The sequence below is a fragment of the Cygnus olor genome, chromosome 1, assembly GCF_009769625.2.
Source record: "Cygnus olor isolate bCygOlo1 chromosome 1, bCygOlo1.pri.v2, whole genome shotgun sequence".
NCBI classification, from domain to species: domain Eukaryota; kingdom Metazoa; phylum Chordata; class Aves; order Anseriformes; family Anatidae; genus Cygnus; species Cygnus olor.
Window position 1 is genome coordinate 198,968,734 of NC_049169.1, and position 27,751 is coordinate 198,996,484.

Consider the following 27,751-nt stretch of genomic DNA (forward strand, 5'->3'; position numbering starts at 1 on the left):
CCCTCACCTATGGCCATCCCACCTTGCTCCGCTCATGCTGCACACTTCAGAGCACAGCGTGGGGCAGAGGCAGCACTTTTTGGGCTTGGTTTCCATCCCCTGTCCCATGGGATCTGATGTCCAGCTGGGGTGGTGGCAAGTGGCCACGCAGGCTTCCATGTCCCCCCGCAGTCTGGGACAGAACACACCATGAAACCTCCCCTTCTGGTTAGTAGTGGAGCCCGATCCCACACCATAATTAATTTACCATACCCCAAGCCCTCGATAATTAATTTAACCTATCACAGAAAATACTGTCTGCCCAATAACACCCAAGCAGCAACAGAGGCACAGACAGCGAACAGCAGCGAGGGTTTGTCTCACTTGATACTGAAATTAATTTTCTATTTTGTTTTCGCCGTGCATTGCATCAAGCCATGTTTCAGGGTATCATTCACCCCTGGAAGGCTGAAAGGAAAGATTGTGCAGCCTGACTGTGGCTGTTGGGTACGCCCAGTGCAGTCAATGTAACATTTTTACAGTTAATTATTTGGAATAAATGTACTAGCCTAAATAGGTCACCGAGATGCTACAGTTTTCCTTGGAGATTAGAATGAGAAAGACGTGAATCCTGAAGGGACTTCTCCTCTAACACCCTCCAACTTCAAATACCAAGCGACTGCATTTATGCACGGCTGCTGCAATGCATTTTGATATGTGTTTCCATCAAAATCATTCATAGCATTTTAAAGCCATTAATCATGCGAGCATCACAACTGGCACAAAAATGCCTTTGACAATGTGATGATCATTAGACTCATTGTACAGACAGGTAAAGCGAGGCATGAAAAGGTTAGTCACGCTGCCAGAGGGATTTTGTATCTCCGTAACATACAGTAAGCAGCTTTACCAATCCGATAGCTGCTCTTACTTGTGATACCAGCTCAAGACTCAGGGGCCCACGCCATAAACACCACTTAGCAAACAACCTAGCTTAAAACACTCAGCTTAAAACACTAATCTCCATTTCAGCACACATCCTTCTTGCTCTGTCACAGCTGCTACTTCCACACCAAAGCCTGGACAAGGCAGCAGCTCATACGTTTGATGAGAGAACTGACCCTCTCACTTCTTCTCTCCAAAAGATGAGGTCTTCCCTGACTGCCTTCTCGAAGGGGCTCAGCAAGCAGCTCACGAAACAGCAGAGCCCTGCAGGGAGGTGGCAGGAAGCAGGAGTCAGGATCATGCCTTTCTTTATCTTGGTCAGAACAGATACATGCCAGGTTGAAGGGAGCTGGGAATCACAGCCTTATTTTACCACAAAGACAGGATTCTGCAACAGCGATTCAAGTTAATCCAGAAAAAGCTGCTTGCTCTGTCTGGATGTGGCCTTCAGGGACCACACCGGGGAAGACAGCATCTTCCTGGATCCAGCTGACCCGAGGAAGGGGATCACAGCTCCTCTGGCAGAAGTTCCCAATCCCTCCGGGGACTTCCCAGGACAGCCTAAACCCTCTTGTCAAGGTGGACTGGATTATAACTGGCAGTGCAAAGCAGCACGTCTCCCCTCCCTCTGACCACACGGTTAATTCTGACCACGTTCAATGTCTAGACAGCTTCTAACCAGTATCAGAGGAGTTTTAATTTGTGGGTATGGACAAAGAGAAACAGATTTTCTGAGAATTAGATGGATTTTATCTTTGCCAGTGACAGATTAATGTTCATTATGAAAGACTAAGCAATTAAAGGAAATCCCCATGAAATAGCTGAAACATATGCAAAAAGTTTCCAACACTGGTGTGTTTACATGAAGGCAACAAAAACCCTTCTGTGCTCTTAACAATATAACAGTACAGCACTTGGCATTTCAGGAGTGGCTACAGCCTGCGACCTCCTCCAGTAGAAGGTTTTTTTACTTCCAGCATCAACAAATTAAAACTTCATAATTTGCAATTCAGATCTTGCCATCCATGTTCAGAGGGAAGCAGCAATGATTTTGACAATAAATAGAGGGGGAACAAACTCCAGAATCAGCAGTCCTAAATTCATTAGGTCACATTTATTAAACAGATTTTGCCATTTACCCCTTGGACAGCACAGCTAAATGCCAGTCCTCTTCCTTCCTCTCCAAATGTCATCGTGGGCGCATGCTTCCTTTCTGATTATTTTCCCTTTCTCTAGAAGGATGCTGTGCACCTCAAAAGCTGCTTGCTGCCCACACTGAACCACACACTGCTAAAACGAAGATATCTTGTTAAAGGCAGAGCCAAACCAGGATGCAAAGGAGCCGCATGCTCGTAAAAAGCACCCGATCTCATTAGCAAATGGCTGGTGTAACCGCTTGTCACGGAGATGAGGACACACCATCAATTTGCTCTGCGTGTAAGTACCAAAGGCACAGAATGCGCTTCCCCATCCCTGGTGCTGCAGGAAGAGAAATAACACATTAAAAGTTTGTGAGGCTTCTAATGGAAGCCGTATCAGTATTTCGCGTGGGATGAATTTGCCGTCCAGCAGACCTACAAAGGGTTTCCTTGACGGGGAAGATGAGGTGGGCATCTCTGAAGATCAGCAATGAACTGACCGCCGCTGGGAAAGGTTAAAGCGAGTGATGTGGACGCGGCCCCAGGAAGGAGCCTGCAGCCACTCGCTGCACTGAGTGCATGCCAGAAGCATCAGCCCCAAAGCCCGGCCCCAAAGTCCAGCTGAGGTCTCACTCAGAGCCCCTGAGGCTGCCGGCATCTCTGAGAGCCTGGGGGACTCCCACTGTCTCCTGACCAGGGCCAGCTGCTGGTGCTTGTGGCTACCAGTGCTCTCCTCCAGTGCAAAATACAGGCTTATAGTCCCAGAGGAAGCTGCGTTAATCACTGACTTGGACTGCGATCTGTTATCACCTGAGAGTTACTGCCTAATGATAATTAAGCAAGGTTAACACAAAAACCCTAAGATAGTCAATGAGAAGTAGCACAGCATAATACGGTTCTTCCTTACACAGCACCTCAAGAAGAAACAATACCAGATGATCTTGAAGGTCTCTTCCAACCTTAATGATTCTATGATTCTAATAAAATCCGGTCCTCTTAAAACCAGCTCCAAGATCCTGTGTAGCAGAAGACAGGTGGTCTTGTATAGAGACACATGCCGGAGTCAGAAAAATCCGTCCCACTATATGCTCTGGCCAAGTACAGCTTCATAATGGAGATGCTGAACACCTGAAGTTCCTGCTGTTTTTAATGAATTTCTACATTGTCCCACTTCCCCCCCCCAAAAAAAAAAAAATCAAATTATTAACTTATCTACACCTCTCACACCCTATCACTAAAATGGGAAACACACATACACAAATATCACACATCAAAGAGCTTCCTTCATTAAAATGTGAAAAATAATTTGTGTACTTTAGATGAAAGGTATTTGGGGGCTGTGAAGTATCCTGGCAAATTTAATTAAATCCCACAGTTATTCATAAAAAATAAAGCTTTTTGAGGAAAAAATTTATTAAAAAATTTAACTGATTTGCAGTTAGGATTTTTTTCATTTTGCAAAATCTCACCTTATAAACTGAACCAGTGGTAAGAAGCAAAACTATTTTTAATGATCTGTGTGCTAAGTTACATTTCCAGGACATGAATTCTCAGTAAAACTTTCAAATGAAATCAGAGGAAAAATCCTCAAATAAACAGGCATACTATTCATTATGGGCTGCAATGATCTACAAGTCAGAAACAAATCTGCTAATGTACATTTTGATAAAACTGAAAAACCAAACGCTTCAATAGTGGAAAAAAAGGACCAACCTAGCCCTCACATTGTGGAAACAGATGTTTTTTTAAAACCACATACATTCAGATTACTCTCAGGCCAAGGTAAACACTTCTTAATAATTAGTTCTCACATAACTTAGAGCAGTTAGGTTGAAAGTTGTTCCTTACAGTCTCTAGGATGATTATCCATTGGTGGTGGACACATGGCACACAGAGCACAGACACCTACGTTTCTCTCTGGACATAGTTTGCGTTTCTGGCTCTAACACAACCCAGCAAAAACTCCCGTTAGTTCACCCCCGTGTCTCCCCACCCCACTGAGCCCAGCACCCAGCCTCTTTTGGGAGAGTGACCCCTGCAGGGTCCTGGCTACAAACCCCTGCCCCTCCTGTCGCTTGTTGCAAGCCACTCGTCAGCATCCACCTCTTCCATTAGGCACCTCTCCTGCTGTCTCAGCACGGTGAGTACGAGGAGCCCCATCCTTTGTGATCATTATCTCCTGTAGGGGAAGCTCAGGTTGGTAACTCAAAACTGGTATTTTTGCTGGAATAAGCAGCCACCCAGCTCAGCCCAGATGCAGCTCTTTAGCCTGGAGCTGCATACATCTCTAGTCTGTCATTTCAGGGAACTGTCAATCATACCCATAAAATGAGAACATGTTGCTCAACTATCAATGAAAATACCATCAAAGTAACCAAAAAGCATTTTCCAAGAGAAGAAACTCCAGGGCAACTCTCTCGTGAGAAGGGTTTCTGGTCATCACCTGTAACCACTGGGGAACACCTGAAAAGCTGAGGCATAGCTGGCTGTGACAACGTTCGGCTGCTACCTTCAGACCATGGTACAGACACGCAGGAGCAAACATCACCTGCAGCTGAACGGGGGGTGGCGGGCAGATGAAATCTGCAGCCTGTCTCTGTCCCCCAGTCACATAGACAGGGGATGGGCTGGAGGCTACCACAGCTCTCTGGGCCCCCATGCTCATTTTCTTTCCGCTCTTCAGAGTGGAATGGTGAAGGGAGCACAGGGGGAACTGTACTGGGCTTATATGGCAAGGTTTGGTAGCGGGGGGCAGCAGGGGTAGCCTCTGTGAGCAGAGTCCAGCAGCTGCCCCAGGTCAGATCAGAGCCAGCTCCAAACGGCTCCAAAAGGGACCCACCGCTGGCCAGAGCCAAGCCATGAGTGAGGCTGGTTAGGCCTCTGGGAGAGCAGATTGAAGAAATGGGGGGTAAAAAAAACCCTGCTGTGCTACAACAGCTGGGAGAGAGGGATGAGAACTGAGAGAGAAGCAGCCCTGCAGCCCCCAAGGTGAGTGCAGCAGGAGGGCAGGAGGTGCTCCAGGCACGCAGCACAAGTTCCCCTGCGGCCCGTGGAGAGGCCCCTGGTGGAGCAGGCTGTCCCCCTGCAGCCCATGGCTCCCACACGGAGCAGATCTCCACGCTGCAGCCCGTGGAGGAGCCCCCGGTGGAGCAGGTGGATGTGGCCTGGAGGAGGCTGTGGCCCATGGAGAGCCCGCGCAGGAGCAGGCCCCGGGCCGGAGCTGCAGCCCGTGGAGAGGAGCCCACACAGGAGCAGGGGGTCTGTGGGGAGCTGCCGCCCGTGGGGGACCCGTGCTGGAGCAGTTCGCTCCTGGGGGATGGACCCCGTGGTATGGAGCCATGTGGGAGCAGTTCTTGAAGAGCTGCAGCCTGTGGGCAGCCCCCACAGGCTCAGTTCGGGAAGGACGGCATCCCGTGGGAGGGACCCCACGTGGAGCAGGGGCAGAGAGTGACCATGAAGGAGCGGCAGAGACAAAGTGTCAGGGACTGACTGCAGCCCCCATTGCCCGTTCCCCTGTGCTGCTTGGTGGGAGGAGGTGGAAGAGGGTGGATAGGGGGAAGGTTGGTTTAGTTTGCTTTTAGTTTCTCACTGCTCTAGCTTGTTAGCAATAGGTAATAAATTTCATTAATCTCCCTAAGCTGAGTCTGTTTTGCCCGTGATGTTAATAGTTGAGTGATTTCCCTGTCCTTATCTCAGTCCTTCAGCCCTTTTCACCGTATTTTCCCCCTTTGAGGAGAGGAGGGGGAGTGAGAGGGTGGTTGTGGTGGAGCTCAGCTGTCCAGCTGGGTAAAACTACCACATTAACCCAGCAAAGCCCTGCATCTGCACACACTTCCCACTCCCACAGTTCAGCACAGAAGGGCTTGTTCAAGCCGAGGGCACCCACCAAGGACAGGCCCAGCCTGATTCCCTTGGCTTTCACCACCTCGTCAGGGCTCACCTCACCTTAGCTGAGCTACATGTTCGTGTCCAGCCTAAGTTAGATATTTAAGCAGGTGAGCAAAGCCCAGTGAGATGAACACTACCTCATGTTGTGTGGCTTAACCTCCACGTCACCTAGCCACGTGCCTGGAAGGGTAGCTCCAGGGCTGACCAGGAGCTGCACCTTGCAGACCGTGCAGCTGCCACCCTATGCTCCTGCCCTGTTCTCTGCAAAACACTGGGGGCACGGAGCCTGCAGAAGTGTCCTTAAAGCAGCCACAGAAAAAGAAAAAGATTTGACAATCTGCTAACTGCACGCGAACATGCCTGGCAATTTTTTTCTATTAGGTGTGGACAAAATGATCGGGTCAATGCCAATGGACAAGTCAAATTTGAGAAACACAAAAATCCATTGGCTCAAACGCCTAATGCAAACCAACTGCAGTGAAAACTCCCCACCCACATGCACAGAGTTTGGCTTTCTCTCAGTTATTTCTTACTGGCAACACTTCAATGCTAATAAGACACCATAAGTGTATAAAATGTAATAAAGATGTTTACATTAAACAGCAGACTACAGATTAAAAGAATCTGTTCCATGAGCTATAGAAGTTCATCTCTGAACATCTATTTTCAGGTAAGCCTGTATGTACAAACAGAAAAATATCTGATAGTAGGAGGTTTGTGTTTTTTTTTTTCTTTTTACCTTGCTGACAGAGATCTAACAAGTTCCAAGACGTGAATGATGAAATTAGCCAAGCTCAGCCTTGAAATATGACACAATTTTTAAGCAATGAGAGCAATGAAAAATTTGGAAGAGCTTTCCAAGTAAGTGCCCAATTCGCCATCACTTATGGTCCTTGAACAGAGAACAGCTTTGTACATAGCATGCTTTAAGCCAGCTTCCAAGTTAAATCCTGGAGCCTGCACATGTACTGAAGTAGGGTGAGAGATATATGGACTTGTGTTTTTAATTGCTCCAGTGTTACCACCTGTCTGTGCTCCAAACGAGTCCCAAAAATTCCTGACCAACTCTGTCCCTCTGTCCAGTTTTATCACTCTCTAAAAAGTCACATAACCCACTGCAAGGATCAGGTTGGAGGATACATCCTCAGTATTACTGGCCACTAGAGAATCCTCTTTCTTGGACTTCCATGTAATCTTACACACTGCTGCAACATCCATCTTCCTACTCCTCTGCACATCCCAGGAGGACAGGACTGCTTGCGTTGCCCTCAACATGCTCATAAACTTGCAGTTTTGCATTAACAACATCACTTCTCATGCCTACAGGCTTCCGCTGCTGCCTTGGAAGAGCTAAAATGAATTTTTTCCCCCTAGGTGTTCAGCTGAACTGCTCAACTACCATAAATCACTTGTAAGGGAAGGTAGATCATGGTCTGAGGTGATCTTAGGATAAAGCTGGTGCTCAGACATTCACACTGAATGGCAAACGCTGGAAGTAAATTTTCCCCCAGTCTAACTGGTTACTGCGTGGCTTGGTCCCATGGCTGACTCTTGGGTACGAGCTCAATGCAGGAGCATCTGGGTGTGATTTAATGGACTGTGATGCACGGGATAATGCAGGGGTCACTTCTGGACTAAAATGCTAAGGGACAGAATAACAGAACACAGAAATGTAAAATATTCTTAAAAACAAATCTTAAGAATTACAAAGGTGACAGGTAGGAGGAAATACAAACGGCATATTACTTTATTAAATAAATTACTCAGAGATTGAAAAGAATGTCCTATCATCAGGAGCCTCCTGAATAACAAAGGAAGTTCTCTAAACATTTTCCAAAGAAGGGACAACACGCAAATAACAGCTAACTATAAAAATGGTACATCATGAGCTGTTTTATGCAGTACAAAGCCAAGAGAGTTGAACAGCTTGAATGGAACAATTCTGTATGGCTGGCCTCACTTAGGAAACTTTCAAAATATGTCAGAATGATATTAAGGACTCTTTAAAGTAAATATTTTTGTAAGCTGATGCATTGTTTTAGGGTTCGTGTTATTAAATAAAATCTTAAACAAATTCATTCCAGTGAAACCAAGACAGGCCTTGTTTCTTTACTAATTTACAACTACAAATTATAAATACACACACACAATTTATCAAAAAAAACTTGTTTCTCCACCACAACTAATTTTAAAGAAAAAGAAAAATGTGAACAATTACTTTCCAAAATTTGGAAATCATAAATGAAGGAAAGATTGCCCTATTAAAAGCTGCCAGAGATAACACAGAGTAATGATAACACGTTACGGCAGACTCCAAAATAGCTGTTCCCAGGAATGCTTTATTCATGCCTGACACAGATAGAGGGTGACAGATCAGAGTTTGGCCAGAGCTGAGCTGCGTGATCCATCTGGCATGCTCCTCCCCGGAGGGGACCGTGCAGGAGAGCCAGCATGGCCAGGCTGAGCGCCGGCAGCTCTGGTCCTGGGTGGCCCCTGCGAGCATCCTCCTTTCCCTAGGCAGTGCCCACCAACACCACTGGCACTGCTCTGGCGTCTGGCCTGAGGTTACTCTGAAAACTTTTTTTTTGGAAGCCTAGGCTAGTTAAATGGCTCAGAACTACTTGCTCTGGGCAATGAAATTTGCCTACTCTCACCAAGAACATGAACAACGTCTGTAACAGTCACAACTCAAAACTCTGCAGTGAATTCAAGTCTATTATGAGTCTTCACAGATTTATCCACTAGCTCTTACATACTTCCATAAAATTAAACAAGCAGGGGGAAGAAAAAAAAAAAAAAAAAAACTATGTATCACAAAGCATTTTCATTTTTACTTGATGTTTCAAGGAAACACTAGTAATGGTCCCACATAAATATTTATCAGACCACTCAAATTGTAATAAATGAAAGTATCCTTCAACTTGCATACACAATAACCAAAAACTATTTTAGAAGACAGCAACAAGATGCAAGGAGTCTGAAGCTATAAATTTATTCCCTTCTGCCAGACAGTTTTAACGGTGCGAGCAGGTCTGTTTTATTATAAACTATATCTTCTGGTGTTTCTTCTTTCCATTATTAGTCATTTGAAGCCATTATTAGGGTTTTCCAACACCAACTGGCTTCTTTTTGGACTCCCAGCAACAGTCTCTCAGGAATTTCAATCACTCCTGAGGCACCTTGAAAGGTCTCAAAACAGAACATCAGACCGCTGTACTTGGCACCATAAATCAATCCATCCATGGACTTTGTAATAATTTGAAATCCACCTCCATTTAACATGGTCTTTAAGATTTCAGTGCTGTGAAAGACAGGCTTGGCTTATTCATTCGAATTGTTCAGGGCTGAAAACACCTAAAGATAACAAGTTATCAGGGTCATCTCCAGCTTGTGTTCTTATTAGACGGGCTCTGCAGGGGTGGAAATTAGTGCCATCTAATGCCAAAATTTAAAGTCTCAACAAAAATCAGGGGACTCAATCTCCTGAATAACCTCAGAAAAAGAGGCTAGTAAGTTTTGAAAGTGTTGAGTCCATGCTTCTGGGCTTTGCAAGAACATCAAAGATCCCGTAAGCATTTCGCTAACAGCACTATGGTGTTTCCATATTCTATTTTAGTGCAACTTGAGACGTTTTGATGCTTTCCTGAGAAGCTGCAAAAGACTGACTGCTTCAGCTTTCCCACCTATGCAGTAGGGTTAGTCATTCTTTGCATCCTGGGGCACCGTCACACCAACTCCTATCAAGCCTGCAGAAGTGTCTGCAGCAGCAGATGCTGAGTGTGTCTAGTCTCTGCTCCTCCAGAACTCAGTTCATTCCCCTTCTATTAGCAGTACATCCATGGGTAAAGGCGGGGTAAATATAGAAACACTTCTAGTGCCAGGCTGTTACATCAACTGCGCAAAGAGTAGAAACATATGCCAGACTGAAAAGTGGAGCTGGAGTCAAAAACACTGCTGTTTAGCGAAACCACAAATCATGAAAAAATGAGAAGGAAGACGTCAGCATTTAGGCTAGAACTGATCTCATCTAAGTCAACCTTTCGAGAAGTCAGGAGATCTCACTAGTTGTCAAAGTTCCCCTTGCAGCCAGCACAGCAGGACATCTGGATGGCAATTAGTCACCCAAGGTAAGTGGTATCATATAGCCATGTGCGTTTGCTGGAGTCACCACAAGCTCCTGAGACAGCAAAAATACACCGCTTTGGCGTGGTATCAGCACTGAGACGGTGTACATACCAGAGCAGAAAAATCCAGGATTTTAAGAAGTTAGTAAGGGACTTCTGACAGAGACCACTTCCAAAAGACTAGTTGTATCTGTTAGAGCTCTTGCTAGGATGAAAACTCAGAGCATGCTGCCATCCCCTGAAAAACTTTAACTGCTTATTTTGTATTACAACACTCTAGAAATAAAGAGGGGTTTTACACAATTCTTTTCTAAAGAAATGCAATTAGCAGACCAGTAAGGAGCGTGGAGAAATACAGCAGGTGAGGAGTGGTACTAGAGATGAAGAAATGGCTCGAGCTTCTCCACAGCCCATGAGCTGTACAATGACCTTACCACCCATTTCAGCAACTGAGATCAAAGCATTGGATTTTAATGCCTTTCTGTAGATGGAAAACAGAGTGGGATGCTCCTGTCCAGTGCATTTTCAGAGCATGACTAATCTAATTTTTCTTTTTTTTTTTTTTTTTACTACAGAGTAATATGAATAAGTTCTCCATCAACTGTTTTTCTCTGTCAATTATAAGGAAATCCTGCAGTGACTATCTCTGACTGTACGTGAGCACATTTCATCATGTAGATTACATCTCAGGAGTCCAGAGAAAGGTAGAGATGTAAAGAAAAGTGGTTCTGAATGGAAGACAGAAGGAAAAAGAGAATCCATAAATGGCAAAATCACATTACGTCCCTCAGTGCGGGGTTCTTAAATGGCAAGCTTGTGACATTTATACCAGCAGTCAATAAACAGACCAATGAAGAAAGAAAATCAGTGAGTTTGAACTGCGCACCTAGCATGGTGACAAACTGAATGTCCATTGAGGCAGGCATCAACAGAGTTCTCTAGTAAAAAAAAAAAAAAAAAAAAAAAAATCTTCTTTCCTTCTAGAACAGTCTTAAACCAGTTATTTGTTTGTCCATTAAATTTTTTGGGGGGGAGGAGGGGGGTGGAGGGTGCTGTTTTTAAGCCAAGAATCATGACTTATGTTGTAAATCCAAGAAACATCTAGTCTGATGTCTAAGGTGCTTGTGTGAAACTAGGGATGGAGTTGGAGGAGGTCTGGAACTGCTGCCTTCTACAGTAGGAGAGTTTCTATTGATTTAGAGATTTGCACTGGCTTCATCTTCTGGTAAAAGAAATTAAAGTAAACCCAGAGAAACAAAGTGAGAAGCGATTTAAGAGGCTGTGGGACCAAATATATGTAAAATTCTACTTCATCGAATACTTCTAGCTGGCAAGCGTCCACTACGCTCCTTACTACCATCTATGAACTGGAGTACTTAACAGTGAATGCTGTAATGCAACAACATCAATCCTCAAAAGTAGCCCTCCAAGACACAAAACAAAGGGACACACTGCAGGAAGGAAATCCCCAGCCTAACCCCACAGCTCATCTCTTATCAAAAACAGCAAGAGCATCAGGATTTGCACATACACCCTGTGCAGAGAGATCCACCTTGGCCAATATGGAGGGACTCCCAAGCCTGCTGACCACAGACCACTGCTCAGACCTGAATGCAGAGCTACCTGTTGTGGCACCTGAACCAGCAGCTACGTCAAGCTCTGTGGAGTTAGATGCACCTACATGCATCTGCATGTACCTGTAAAGGAATGAGAAGAAAACCACTGTGCCGGTAAACAGGTGGCAGCAGGGCACAGTGAGCATCCACCATACAGGTCAGCTCCTCCTCGGGTATCTCCGTACCCACTTCCCATCGTCAGTACAGACGTGCCCCAAGGAACACAGGCGCAGCTCACTCAGCACACGGGCTGACACCGTTAAGATGGAATATTGTGAAAGAACAAAAATAATGCACCCGAGCAAAAATATGCTGAAAGCACAGACTTGCTTGGAGTCCAGCCTGCTCACACATCAGGATGAATTTGGCCCAGTTTATATCCTAATGATTATAATGGATACCGCAGCCTTCTTTTCATTAAGGCAGCAGCCAAAAATATTGATTTGTTGTACTTCACGCTCCTGCTTACCTTCACAAACTTTGTGAGAGACAGCGTATAAGCCAATAGAGTCGGTCAGTTTAAAAGTGACAAATTAACTGCACTGAAAGTAAATAAACAGCTATCTCTTTGTAAATTAATTCAATATGTGACTTGAGCACTTTTCTACAGCTAGATAGCTGATTCATCATTCAGCAGTGTTTAAGTTGCCACCAGTTCAATAGCAGACTATTAATGTTTTGTCCTATTTGACACAGCAGGTCAAATTCGGCACTCAAGTTACAACAGCACAAGAGTGGGGTAATTCCTGAACCCCCAAATCCTGCTCTCCACACAGCCCAGGTCCAGTTGTGCACCTAAGTGTTCTTCAAGTTTGCTTCAAGATGATTTAGGATGTATCAAACAGCTGGGGAAAACATATAAAAAGAATCTAAAAGAGTATTTTGAACTACTGGATTATGAAATATCTTCTGGAATGGCTTTGTGAGACAGCACAGGTGACAGGGTTGGCTCTTCAAAATACTCATGAAAGAGTGAAAGACAAAAATATGCAACTTTTAAAGCTCTGTTTTGTTGTGGTGTTTTTTTTTTTGTTTTGGTTTGGTTTTGTGTTTGTTTTTTTTTTTTTTTCCTTCACTGACTTGATTTCAGTTCTAGAAAGAAACTAAGCACATTTAATGTGTAATGTCAAGTACGACTCCCGCTCATCTCAAAACATGATCCATGTTTTACTGAAGAGGGGCCCTCAATCAGTGTTAGCTATCACCTTTACTCGTTTAGACACAGGGTAATAACTTAGGTTAATTTATTAATGAAAAACACACACTAATTTATCCTCCTGGAAGCTTGTTCCTTAACAATTCCTTTCAGTTCAATAAATGTTGAATCCCAAGATTTTCAGAACAAGGCTGAAGCATTTAGACCAAACTCCCACTGCTTCAAAACGAACCCATTTATCTGAAGTCCATGCTACTCAATAAAGTATGCTACCATTTTTAAATGCCGGAGCTTAAAATTGAAAATCATGTTCAACTGCCTAAATAATGTTGCCCAAGTTCATTCACTGTAGGATATGTGAGTTCTTAACATTTATAGAAATTTGAGTAGGTGCCCTCTTGACTTCTGACAATCAAGTTTAATGTTTCTGGACACAAGGTTTTGACTGTCATCTGTGCACAGCTGCAGCACAGAGACTACAACACAAATAGAATAAAAATATTTTCAACTGCTTATGTTCAGACGAGATCCACAGCATTTGCAATGTCGTCTGTTTTTCATAATGTTCAGTTTAGAAAGTTGACATTTGATTAAACAGTTTGAATTTGCCAAAACATACATTTTAATCTTATGCTTTAATACCACATTCTCAATTAAAAGCTTCAGAAAAAAAAGACATACAAAGTCTGCTTAAACCACAGTAAGCCCACAAACCCAACATATTTAATATAATTTTTTAAACTGTTGACTAATATTTTCTAATTTCTTCACTTCTTCTAGTACCACAGCTGCACCATTACTCCCAACAGCTATCAGACATATAAACAGCCAGCTTGTTAGCCGTGTTTTACTAGACAGCCTTTTACACTTGGTGTTTTCCACATTTTCCAATAGGGTGTGGTAGAAGTGAAGGTTAACATCTTCGAAATTTTCACTCTGTTAATGCTACTGCCACCAAGGAAAAGTCAGTACAGGCTGAGTGCATCTATCCCTGTATTCGTACCCTTCACAAGCATGCCTACACTGATGAAGACAACATGCTACAAGAAAGCATACTATACAGAATGGCACATCATTCCAGACTGCTGACTCCCATGAAAAATTACTCCCAGCAACAAGGACAAGACCAAAAATAAGTTTTAGGATGAAATAATTCATATTTCCTGCCCCTCACTTCCTTCCATTGAGTTTAACACTGCATTCAAGGTCATGAGTGTTATGACTCTGTGGAGGTGACCTGAGTAATTTACAACGATCAACAGATAATATAGTGACTGCAAGAGAGTCATTACGCAACTATCACTGCTTCTTAAATGGAGTCATCACATAGCAGCTGAAAAGCCATGTGCATTATTTCACACTCACAGAGTAATGAATGCAACCAGGTAATTAAATCATGTCATCACTATGCCTGGAAAATCCTTATTTACAATTTTATCTTGCCTGTTAAGAAGAACCGAACTTCATGTAATGGGCAGAAAATAATTATGTCTAATTTCCCATTTGCAAGACCCTCTATGAAAGGAAAAGGAAATTAGAAATGAAACTCACCTGTTTCTTCATCTATGCTGAACCTCCCCAGCCCACTGCCATCCCTGATGGAATACTGGATCTCTCCATCCCTTCCAGAGTCCTCGTCTCGAGCAACAACTTGCAAAACGCTTGTACCAATGCGCGAGTTTTCCTTTACAGATCCAATGACAGCAAAGTCAGGAAAATAGGGGGTATAGAGATTTTCGTTAACATCCACTACTTCAACTTCCACAAAAGAAACAGAAGAGAGAGAAACTGGGCGTCCCTTGTCCTTTGCACGCACTGTCAGGTTGTAGAACTGCTGCTTCTCGTAATCGAGCTCTTTGCTCAAGCGGATGGCACCGCTCGCTTTGTCTATCTCGAACCGCCCATTGTAATCGTTCACCAGAGAGTAACGGACTTGACCTCCCAAGCCGAGATCTGGATCATGAGTTTCCAACCAAGCTATGACAGTGCCAACTGGCAGGTCCTCAAGAACCTTCACATTGTAGCTGGATGGTATAAAGGCTGGAGAACAATCGTTGACATCATCTAAGAAAACCTTCAGAGGCACAACGGAAAACTGCTGATGGCCACTGTCTGCTTTGTCCCTAGCCTCAATCTTTAGTGTGTAGTTTGCTTTTGTTTCCCGGTCTAGCTGATCGGCCACATACACCACTCCTGTGGAACTGTTGATGGCAAATTGCTGGGTGTCCGTCAGCACCGAGTAAGCCACCTCTCCATTCGATCCTAGGTCTTTATCTCTGGCTTCTACTTGGATAATCTCTGTACCAAGGCTTGTACTTTCTAAAATGTTAACTGAGTAACTGTCCTGTAAAAAAACAGGCTTGTTATCGTTTGCATCCTCTACAGTGACAGTCAACAGTCTCCATGCAGATTTCTGTGGATTACCTAAATCATAAATTGTAATGTTAAGGAGATAGAGCTCTGTTTTTTCACGGTCCAAGGGCATAAGAACTTTAAGTACCCCTGTCTCCATGTCAATGTTGAAACAACTATCTCCATTACCATCAGAAATTGTATAAACTACTTTTCCATTAAAGCCTGAATCTGCATCATAGGCTTTTATCCTTAGGATGGTGGCACCAACTGGCAGATCCTCTGAAACCATCACATCAGTAGGGAAGGTTTTGTCAAAATGTGGTGCCTGTCTGTTCACTGAATAAAAATCGAGAAAACCATCTTCCAAATTCAGCTTCACATTTGCTTTTGCCTTTTTGAGCAATTTTTCTGCTAGCTTCTGAGCAACTCTAGTCTCTCTACAGCTAAAGGTCTTTGAAGACACTTTCCCATGAACTACCGAAATATTAACAAACATAGCGTCAGCAAAGTTTTCTCCATCAGTGGCTGTTATCTTAAGGCCAAAATTGCTGTTCTTTATGCCAGAATTAATTAGAGATTTTTTAAGTTGCAGGACACCAGAGTCAGGATTTAAATAAAAAATGCCAAGCTCATTTCCAGAGATTATTTTGTACTTTACAAGCTCTAACTCATCTATGTCTATAGCAGAAACAGCAGTAATGTGACCACCAACAGGAAAGTCAGATGAAATCACTCCCTGACATGCCACTTTTTCAAACAGGGGTTTGTTATCGTTGACATTGCCTATGTATATGGTGACATTCACCTCGCTTTCATGGCGGTAGGGAGAACCCCAGTCAGAAGCCCTTACAATGAACCTGTAGCTTTCTGGTGAGGACTCAAAGTCCAGTTCTTCAGATGTGCTGATGATACCTGTAAACTGGTTTATTATAAATGGCAGTGAGTTCAGACTGGCAATGCTGTATGTTATGTATCCATTTTCTCCTCTGTCTTTATCGACTGCTGAAACTGCCAAAACGCTATAGCCCACAGGGACACTTTCGTTGACGAACGAGCTGTACGAAGGCTGCTGGAACTCCGGAGTGTGATCGTTGGCATCTTCTATCCTGACAGTAACCTCTGCTTTTAAATCACCACCTTTGTTTGTATATACTTCTAATTCGTAGAGGTCCTTCTCAATGATTTTCAAAGGACGAGCGGTAGTAATAAGGCCTGTGATGGGATTGATCTTAAAATAATCAGCATCCTCACTAGGAGATAATCTATATTCCACACCCAGTGGCTCTGGCATCAGCTTAATTACTGCAACCACCACACCTGGAGGTGAAAATTCATTGATAGAAACATCATAAGTTTCCTTTTCAAACTTTATTGGTATACTTTCTTTTTTGGGACTAGCAATGTGGACCAGTTTGACTGCAGAAAATTTCTGAGGAGATCCTTTGTCCTTTGCTTGGAGAGTTAGGTTATAACCATATGGGAAACTGTCCCAGTCAATAGGCTTTCTTTCCTTTATTTTGTACTCATTCATCCATTTACCTTCTTTAGTCAGAAAGAACTGTTCTAGAGGATCTCCCGCCACAATTGAAACAGATTCAATTTCTCCATTGGCTCCTTCATCTAGGTCATCAATGTTAACAACTGCATAGGTAGGCTCCTTGTCTGATGGGAAGGGAATATGTGTTACTACATTTATCGTTGGGGCATGTTCATTTATACGTTCAATGTGAACATAAAGCTTGGCCGTACTGCTTACACCGTTGTTTCCATAAAGCTTCATCCCACGGTCCACAGCCAGAATCTCAAGATCATATCTGTTTTTCTCATCATAGTTTAGCCGGCCACTTAAGGAGATAACACCACTCGTAGGATGTACTGAGAAGAGATCAACTTTGTTTTTGAAATAATAATAAAATTCACCATTGGACCCAATATCCGCATCTGTTGCGGTCACCTGTGCAATGCTAGTCCTTAAAGGAGTGCTTTCTGCTATTGTGACAGAGTATGTGGTTGGTGAAAACAAAGGTCTTAAGTCATTCATGTCCAAGACTTGGATGTTCACTTTTGTCCATGCTTCCAAGTCCTCTCCTCTGACAGACCCTTTCACTATCAATAAATAGTTGTCCTGGATTTCTCTGTTTAATATAGCAGAATTCCCACCTTTAGTCCTTATTCTCAGGAAACAAAAGTCAGCAATGATGACTTCCTCTGCTTTAAAAAAGCCCTCATCGTCGCCAGACACTATCCTGTATTTGATATCCCAAGAAAGATCGGCCAAGGTAATGCCCATTCTCGTTTGACTGTTGACGTAGGTCCTGGCAGCCGAATTTTCATACACAGTAGCATTGTAAGTGGAATGTGTGAAGTGAAAGCCAAGTGGTGCTGTTCCATGGACTACCTGGCAAAGGGAGGCCAGGAGCTTGACAATCAGAAGGGCAAGGCAAGAAGGAGGTGGCCCTGTGCCTGACCAGTGGCCCATATTCACCTCCATCACATCTTTCTTTCACCCTGTGACAGAGAGAGAAAAAGGAAGACAGTTAATCAAGAGCTAAAAATGGTACTGGAAAAAGCATTATTTCAAAATTACTTACTAAATTTGTACCTGAAAATAAAATATATAAAATAACTAGTTACTACATATTTAATAAAACAGCAAGGGAGAACACTACACACAAAAAAGCAACAGTTTTGCATTCTTTTTTTACATGTGATAACATATACACATATCCACACATATAAACATATATACACACATGTTCATACTTTTGTAATATAAAAAAACGCTATGGGACCCAACCACATCTATATGTACATGCACACAATACAAAATAATAATTACAGTAAAAAAAAACAAAACCAGACATACATTTGAGTAAAAAAAATATATGGATAATTCACACTGAAATTATTATTTTTTATTTAACAGTAGCTACAACAAAGTCTAAACTTGCTCATTTTTATAGCATATTGGAAGACTCCTTTTTAGTCCTAGCCTTTGGGGATGAGACAGCATTTTCATTATCTATGTAGCACTGTGATAGTCAAATTACTGATAGTTATCAGGTTTAATATGGGCAGTTAAGAAAGATCAGATGGTTAGTGAAATTTGAGCCACCAAGAAAAGGCAGTACATAAAAATCACTAGCCAACCATTACTGTAATTACAGATGCCTACAGTAAAATCAAAATAAAGGTAGAATTACGGCTATTTAAATGCAATCGCACACACATACCCAGACAGTGAGAACAGACAAAATACAACGAAGAAAATAAAACTGCTCAATAAAGTTCTCACATAAAGAGTCAGGTTAGTAAATGTCACAGCTAAGATAGCCCACCAGACTTAACTCTGCCCTTTTATATGTACTACAATGCATCCATAATTATGATCACTGCCATCCACCAACTACATGTGGTAACACACAGTAAATGAGGACACAGATGAGCATTTTTGAACATTGATGAACACTGAACACACTGAATAAATGCTCCATTATTTATTTATACCACTCCCATCTCAACCTAAGAAAGGTAAAGACCTTCTCCAATCTGTTGCCTGTCCTGCTGTGGACCGGCCATCCTGGCTAGCAAGAGCATGAAGACATTCTTTATTAGATGGAGTCAAATCCAGCTTGCACCAAATTTCACTCTGGCAGCTCCAAGCAGAATTTGGCTACAAATAAGGCACATGGCTTCATTGCCAGCGGTCTTAATCTACGTGTGGTCCCATTTCAGCCACCTCAAAGCAGCAAGAGCCCTTCCAGCAAGAGCCCTTTGTTGATTGCAAAAGGCTCATTATAAGTATTGAAATGCAATTAGTTAGCAGCCATTTGAGGAAGATGTGGAGATCCTCCATACAGTCCCATTGTGCATTAGTCCCACTGCCTCACTTCATATATCTGAATTTCCAGGTTAAACGGAGACAGGGTAAGGGAAGACATCAGCTCGAGACTGCTGGAGGGTGCTGCAGCAGCTGTGAGCCAGGCTGCTGATGATTGCTTTCCACGGGAATGAAGGGAAAGGAAAGGAGCCCAAGGAAACTAGTCAGATGCTTAAAGTGAGGCAGTGTGAAAAAGCTTCTTTGTTACAAAGTACGTTCACTGCTACCCATGAAAATCATAGGAATCAATTGTAAAAGGCAATTATTAAAAGACCCACTGCACACATACATTGTTCTCATTGTCATTTAAAAGCTGCTTGAAAATGCAGTTTTCTTCAAGCTAGAATATAGAGTGGATAGGAAAAGTTGTAGATAATGACAGGAGTTAATTTGAATTTCCAACATGATTTCAGCATCCCCTAGGAGATTTATAAATTGCAGGCAAGTTTTGGAATATGAATTCATGTTAGTTATCACTTCCAATATAACTGAATGACTACTGCATTTTTAAGTACTAATGACAATCAATTTATTGCACTGATGTTATAATGTTCACACAAAACACTTAACTTCCTGATCCCACAGTCTATATCCCATTGCTTAACACGTTAATCAGTTTGATCAGTTCTCCCAAGTGTTTGTCAAGGCACCCATCTTTCAATACGCTTATTTTCATATACGCCCCCCCCACCCCACACCTTGTTTCTGACTTATTTTTCATTACACCAACAAAAGAGGGAACTGTCCATATTGAAGATAAAAGTCTAAGATCTATCACCTCCTGCACTTGCATTTCCAACTAACAGGCAAATCCCCACAGAAGTACATGTGGCACTTCCTTTTCTGAATAAAACACACATCATATAAATAACATGTTAACCCCTGTAGTTTATACAGAGAAGATGTACAAACATAGACTTCTCCAGCATACTTTGTGTACGAGCTCCCCATGCTCTTCCCATGCACAGGGTGATCCCCAGAACACCTAAGATGAAATTCTTCAACTAGGAAAGACTTTTTAATGTTGTTGCCATTTCACTCTACTAAAAGATCAGAGCAGTGGCGCCGTATTTTTCAGCACACTAAACATTCATCAACTTAATCCACCCATGTGAAAATATCAGAGTCCCCTATTTTCATGGAGCTTTATGTGAATCACTTTGAGCACTGCCACGAAAACTGCTGCTTCCGCCTAGCGTGGGAGATGCTCTCAAGTAGAAAATACAAGCAATATACGGTATGCTGCTGAGGAACAGCCAGCCAAGGAAAATGAGAAATCCTAATAGGAAAGTCCCAATTCATAACAAAATAAAGGGCTGTGTCTCTTCTGTGAAATGGCACTATTAAAATCCTCAACAGGCAAGTCACTGTGTTACCACCTCCTTTTACCAGGAACACATCAGCATCCTCTCTCCATACTGCAGTACCAGCTTTCCAGGTCTTCTGTAATCAGAAATCAGCTTTCCTGAGAAATCTGTTGCTGCAAGCAAAATGCTACAAGCAAAACAAAATAAACTGTACCTTCAGGTTAGCCATACACAAGGTTATGGACTCCACAGTAGCAGACAAGCACCACTAGATATATATATATATTTACAAAGCTATATGATCAGGAGAATCTAACGAAAAAGTTGTGCATATCCCAGGCAATAATGTAATATGACAACCTCATGCTCCCACTCCATTTATTTATTTATTTTTAGAGAAAGCCAGGGCTGAGACCTAATCTCAAATACACAGCTGTAAATCCAGCTGTGTCAATGGTCTGTGAAGTTTGTGGTTCAGTGCTGAAACAGTTCCACCTAGAAACAACGTATGACACACACACGCGTACATGTGTATGTATACATAGCATGTGTATTTGTGAATGTGCTTTAGTTCTGTATACATATGTGTACACAAACACACAGTTTGTATAATTTTAATTTCAGGGTTGGCACCGGAAAAATTGGGCCTTCCCATCAGGCAGCACTTTCAGAGTTTGATTTCACTTCAGATGTGGTATGTAGTGCTGTAACAAGCTCCTCGCTGAAGTTATTCATCTATCCATATATTTATATGGCCATCATCATTATATTATTGGAAAGTCCCAACGGACGAGCTATTAAACTGCCACTTGGACTACCCAAGAATGTTTTATTCATTTACTGAATTCCTTTCTTCTGGGATATTTGTTTTTAAGAGCTCATAATACATACATACTTAATGCACAGGAAATGTAATGCGATAGGTTACAGAAACAAAGTACAAAGCGACCCACCGTAAATTACTAGGCATTTCTTTAAAGGCACTTCTTGTCAAAAAAATGTTATGGTTTCGAGTGAAGAGAAAGATTGTGATTACTCATGGTTGATTTTGAAACGTTTGGGCAGGAGCTACTCCAAAAAAGAAAATAAATCCCCTGATACTGCTCAACACAGTCTGAAGAAGCAGAATAGCTCTTTAACAAGAACAGAGACTAAAACACAAAACCTTCTAAATACCCAAAGAAGCAACACGATGACACAGAGAAGCAGGCCAGCATCTTTCCACTCTAGCTCACATTAAATCCTCTGGTCTTGAAGTAAAAAGAAAGGAATGGAGAAATAGAAAGGCCATTGATTTTTACCACTCTTAAAAATAAGCTTGAACATCATGGAGAACTCTATGGTCTCATATTTAGTTCTGCACTCATCCACTTGTCCTTTGTTCTTTGAACAAGAATTATCTATGTAATACAAACCTTGTAGAGTAGCCACAGGGACCTGTAGGTGGCTGGTGCTCCTTAGAGGAACTGGGAGAGGTACGAGCATCATTCTGTTTTTTCATCTCAGCTCTGGCAATCTGTAGCCTGGGCTGCATCCAAACACAACGCCCTACCAGACTGGGAACAATGACTCAAGTCCCAGGGACTGCCAGGATTCCCACACATCAAAATTGTGGGTCTGATTCAGTGTGCAGACACAAAACAAGGGCTGTATGATCCTCTGTTTGATTCCCTCTCCCAAGGCTAATTCTCCTAATCCCAAAGATCTCTATCCCATAAAATACATGAAAAAGAAAACAATATATATATATACTCTTGGGTAAACTCTAAAAATATTAAACAAGTGCCAAAAGGACTTTTAGAGAACATAACAAAAACAACAGGTAAACTTCTTCAGCAGGCAGAAGGAATAAGCTTTTAGCAAGACACAATAGGGAAAAGAAAAATTTCCTCTCTCATCCTTCAAGCTCAAGTATGCCCAATGAGATAAGAATATTTTCAGCTGACCATTGCATAAATGATCTTAGGGAGCGTGAGTATCTAATACAAACATTTAAGAATTTCTACAAGTCCTTTGAAAGGGAAGAGAGAAGAACCCAATCTGTCCTTCACCTGACATCTTCAGCAGAAGGACCCAATTAAGCTCTTATCTAAAGGATCCTCCAGGCTTCAGTATGCTGGGAGGAGAAAAAATATTTTTTCAATTCAGATGAAAAATTTATGAGAATCAAGGTGTTAATGAGCCTTTGTGCATAGGGGTAAAAAAAGGTCAGGAAACAGGGTTTGGTCTCATTTAAAGGTTTTTACAATGATTTTTATTTTTCCAGAAAAACCTGTGAAAGTCAGGCTGCCTCCTCAGACAGGACAGGAGTGATGACCTCTAGGTATGGAATAATACTACAGTTCAGAAATACTACTCTATTCTCAGGAAAGGAGTCACAATTCTCATTCAAATGGTAGCTATTAAAGTTCTATTAAATAAGCAGCTTTACAGCAAAAAGGTGTATATATGAAAACATAAAGGACTTTTTTTAGAAGGCAGGAAAACATTAGCTTCACATGCACATGACAAATAAATAGTATGTATTGAAGTGATGAAACGGCAGCAGGAACAGCAGCAGATTTTGTTGTAAGTGACCTCAATCTTGCAAGTAACTCCTTCCTATCACTCAAATAATGTCAACATCGGCAGTAGTCTATCTGTTCTTATGGTCTAATCATCAGAACAGCAAACCTACAATATCGCCATGCGGCTCCATCCACCTGAACGGAGCCTCTTATTCTCAGTGCTATTTTCTATCAACAACAGCAATCTGCCCCTACAAAAACTCCTGCGTGACCAGGTCACGTATACCTGCCAAAAGTACTCTTGACTCTTTTTCAGTTGTTTCCTATTTAAGTTCTACATCAAGCTGCAACATCGATAGGAAAAGATGTTTTTTGCAATGCTGCCAATGTCACAACACGGAGGGGGGACCCGTGTACGTCACTGCCCTCTCCTGGAAGGAACCTCCTCCATAGCGCAGAACTATGGAAAAGAGAACTCATGGAAATTAGTATTTAAGGCATGTGGAAGATGGTGATCTAGGAGTCGCATGGATGTCTGCCTACCAACCTTAGGCACAGACTAGAGACAGTGGTGGATTTTATCCTGTCCCCTCAATACGCACCCAGTATCATTAGCATGTGGTCAAATGAGAATAGGGGGAAAACATCAATAATGGCACATTATTAAAAACAAACCAAGGCACATTCTCTAGTCAGATATCTTTCCTGAACTGCACCCAAATATACCCCACAATAACTTACCCAGCTAGGAAAGGCTTACAATTTACTGGCCAGGAAAAGAAATTAGAATATACAATAAGAATATAGAGTTTGTGCCATATGGAAATGAATTAAAAATGCATGTTCAACTCTAGGCAGGAGGGAAAAAAAAAAACCGCCTGACTGACACTGACGGTAGATTTATGCCAGGGGATATATATTCACGGGGATACCTGCTCCCTAATGAATACAAAGATATGATTTTCCATATAGATGATTATATCATGATGTGTTTATCCCAAAAGAGAAGATGAAGACAAACCAACCATTTCTGCAGAATAACCCCTTGCAGGAGACAGCACTATAAATCCTAACTTTGCTTGTAGCTGCAAATCCTCCCGCTGCCTGCATCTATTTCACACGAGAGAAAGGCCGCTCAGCATGTAGCGAGTGTAATTCCAGGCCGTCCCTAGGAAGTGAAGATTTAGCCACCCAGCCGTATGCTGTGAATAACTGGGGTCTGCTAGCAGGTGCTGGGGATTTTTCCATACAACACCAATTTTGGACAAGGATCAGTTCATCAGCAGATGCTGATGATACTTGTGAGCAGGAGCTGGGCATCATTTGTCTTTCTGGGGAACTGCTGCAAAGGGTCTTTGGGACTCTCCCTTCCCCCTCGAGGATGAAAAACAGCTTGGGGAAAGCGTAGGTGGGGGAGAGGGGAAGAATAATTTGCCGCCATGTGAGACTTGTCAAAAGGGAATTCCAGGGAGCAACCTTACAAGGGATTTGAGCTTGTCCCTTGGTGGTCCGTCCCGCTGGAAACAAAGCCTGATGGCCAGTTTTTATGCTTTATCTCCAATCCCCCCTGGCTCCTGCTTCTTAATCGGTGTAAAATGGGGAAGCTCTGGGGCAGTTTCAAAACGAGCAAGCTATTTCCACTGGGGCTACATGCTCCCTCTTGAAACACACTCAGAGATGCTATTTCTTGCTTATTTGGCTTCTCTCTCTTTTTCTCTCTCTTTATTTTTTTCTTTATCTTATAAGCCTACTCTGACCCTGTTCAGGGAGCCCTGGTTTGAAAGCCCCTTCTAGGTACAACGTCACAGTAAAAAATCCAGGTCTTGTCAGTGCCACTCATGTCACTGCTGGTCCTTCCCATCTCTCCCTCCACCACTGATTTGGGACCACAAATCAGCATCCTGGGACCCCAAATCTGCGCCCTGGGTGGCTGCCTGGCACAGACAGGCAGAACCCCAACTTGCCACTGCATCAGCTGGGACTCCAGCAGGATTTATGCTGTGCAACACAACTGGGCTGTTTGAAAAAAAATTGCCCTTAATATACTGCAAATAATACAGGTAATTAAGACCAGACCAACTTTTGTAAAAGACCCTGGAGCAAGCTGATCTCTAATTTTTATGCCTAGTGAAAGGCAGCAATGGAAGGAGCTCCAACCCAACGAGAGCTGTGACGCAGCATTGAAGCAAATGTGCTGGCCCTGATGATGAAAAAGCATCTCCCACCTTTCTCACACAAAGCCCTGTGAACAGAGTCTCTTCCATGGCAGCTTCCCTTCAGACCCACGAGTCCTAGGCGCTGCCAGCCGCTGCAACCAGTCTGCTCTGTGCTCAGGATCCTGCACATACTCCTCCTGACAGTTTGCACTATCTTGTATAAACTATTTGGCTATAGTTTATAGTAAGAAAGAAGTCTGTCAGATTTACAACTACTGTTTCCAGGGCCATAATAGGTATATAGGTGTAAGGACTGGAGTAAGCTGTTACTCTCAGAGGGAAAAAATACTACATATCTCCCTCAGCCGTTCTGTGTGTCGAGTCCGGGCAGCTCAAATGGTCCAGACCATTATATATGGGCAAGAGGCGGCTGCTAGGAAAAGAGATGAATATACAAAAATTCTTCCCAGTTGACAGCCCCATATTAAAAAAAAAAAAAAAAAAAAAAAAAAAAGGAGACCGGGAGAAAAGATTACAACATGGCAAGTCAGAGTAATGACAGTCCAGTGAGGTTTTCACAAAAAGGACTGTGGAATAGGGGGGCTAGAACCAGATGATCTCCAAGGTACCGTCCAACCCCAACCATTCTATGATTCTACAAATACAGCATTTCACCCCACACCAGAGCCCAGCTGCAGGTTTGTCTCCAAATGACTTGCCAAGTAAGAGAGAAGCGGTCTCAGCAGGACTGCTCCCTGCGGTGGCAGTCAGTGCTACAAGGGCAGGTATGGATGGAGGCCATGGGAACAAGCAGGGGCAGCCAGGAGAAGGATGCACAGAGACAGCGTGGGACCCAGTGTCCCTAGCCAGCACAGTGCCATTTACCACGTACAGGAAGAGAAACGGAGGCAGAAACATGTTCTTGACTGTGGCACAATGAGGATCATTCTCCAGAAGTTCGCCCTGGGTTGCTGATCCTCAAGTTTCTACCATAAAATGATAGTTCTCAGTCCATGCAGGAGAAACACTCAAAGTGAGCTGAGAAAAGGCACCCAGGCACTGCCTGAGCAATCCGGGGAGAAGTCTGCAAAGAAAACATATAGTGGATGTATCCAAGTGAAGTTTAGAAAATAATAATAATAATTAAACACAAAACTATTTGAGAGATAGCTAAATCTTATGACGCTGAAGGGGAAAAAAAGGAAAAAAAGCTTTTTGTTTCTTGAGGCTAAAAACTGGATTGTTGTTTTTGCAATGCTGTTTCTCTTCAAGATGGCTGTGTCACATGGCAAGAAAGAGAGATCATACTTGAAGCACAGGGAGCAAATATTTTGATTGAGATTCTCAACAAGTTTAAGATTTGAGAACGAAACCTAGATTTAGCAGTACTGATTTTCCTCTTGATAAGGCAGGAATCTGCAGGGCGCTGGCACCTGCTGCTGCACAGCAGACGTAACGTAAAGCTGCCTCCAATCCTGAGCAACCCACTTAAGATGTCTACAACCAGCTCAAAATGCCTACAAGGGTCTGACTTCCAGGTGATGCTGAGCAACCATCTTCTGAAACACAGCTCCCAAAAAACTACCTCCCGCTGGCCCTCTTATAAATTAGCCTCTGACAATTTGGACCAAGCCTGAGCCATCAGATGTCTGTGTAAAACAGAGAGAAATAATCACCAATGAATACAGCCACTGGTTTCTACATCTTCCTGTGCAAAAAATCAGAAAGGCTGCAGTTGTTGTTGTTTTTTTTCCTAGCAGGCAGCATTTAGAGAAAGGGCCAATGCCATAACTTTTTTAAATCACATCCAGTTTGGGCCATGGAAATTGGTTAACCTGCCTAAGTAAGAAGCCACGCAATCTCTCAGACAAGCAGAATCCACACTGCAGACATTGCACTGGAAATAGAAAAGCTGATGGAGTTAGACTTAAACTGAACAAAGCTACTACAGAAACCTACACATTTCCTTTCCAGGCTATGTGTTAAGGCCAAAGCATGGCAAGGAGCAAAGCTTTCCATCAAAGCTAGTCTTGAAACGTTACCTGCATTAGAAGAAGTACCTGAATCCATGACAGGCACTGATTGCAATTGTTTTCACCGGGACATTATTAATTATTAACACTATTTCTGATGCATAAGTTAGTGCTGATGGCACTAGGACAGATCTGCATGAGCAGCACAGGAGAACCTACAATACCATCTCCACCAGGTACCTGCACCCCGGCCATCAGTCACCGAGGGACAGGCACAGCACTGAAAGTCTTCAGCACGCTGAAATTCCCACCACATCCAAACAACTTACCCATACTGAAACCACACACACTCTTGCCCCAACCCCCCCAGTGGTCAGCTCCTGCACAGATATTTGAGATGAAAACCACTTTTTAGCTTACCAAACACAAACTCAACCCACTCTGGCTTCAGCTTTCCAGCTCGGCCAGTTCAGTTACCGCAGCAGGGAGTCCCTCGAGGGCTGTTGCGTGCCCAGGGAGGTGAAGGTCCAACTTCGCAGGCACAGCCCAACAAAAAGCTCCAAAGAGCAGAGATCCCTATTTAAAGCTGAACCATTCTCTTTTGTTTATTTATAGTAAAACCATTAATTGCCAATCGTGTATTTGTTTGTTGGAAAACTAACACTCCAAAATAAACACCAAGTTGAAAGACCATTCCCAGAACACTGAACGATATCAGGAACAGTG

At 42.9% G+C, this 27,751-nt stretch overlaps 1 protein-coding gene across 13 annotated transcripts in view; it reads right to left on the minus strand.

The window, feature by feature from the left end:
- The window catches only part of FAT3 (FAT atypical cadherin 3), a 415,442-nt gene that overhangs the window by 307,461 nt on the left and 80,230 nt on the right, over positions 1–27,751 (minus strand). For all 13 annotated transcript variants that reach the window (XM_040544267.1, XM_040544270.1, XM_040544265.1 and 10 more), the window contains one exon: positions 14,399–17,710. In XM_040544267.1, the coding sequence (XP_040400201.1) occupies positions 14,399–17,693 (3,295 nt within the window). In that variant the 5' untranslated portion in view covers positions 17,694–17,710. The remainder of the gene's footprint in view (positions 1–14,398; positions 17,711–27,751) is intronic.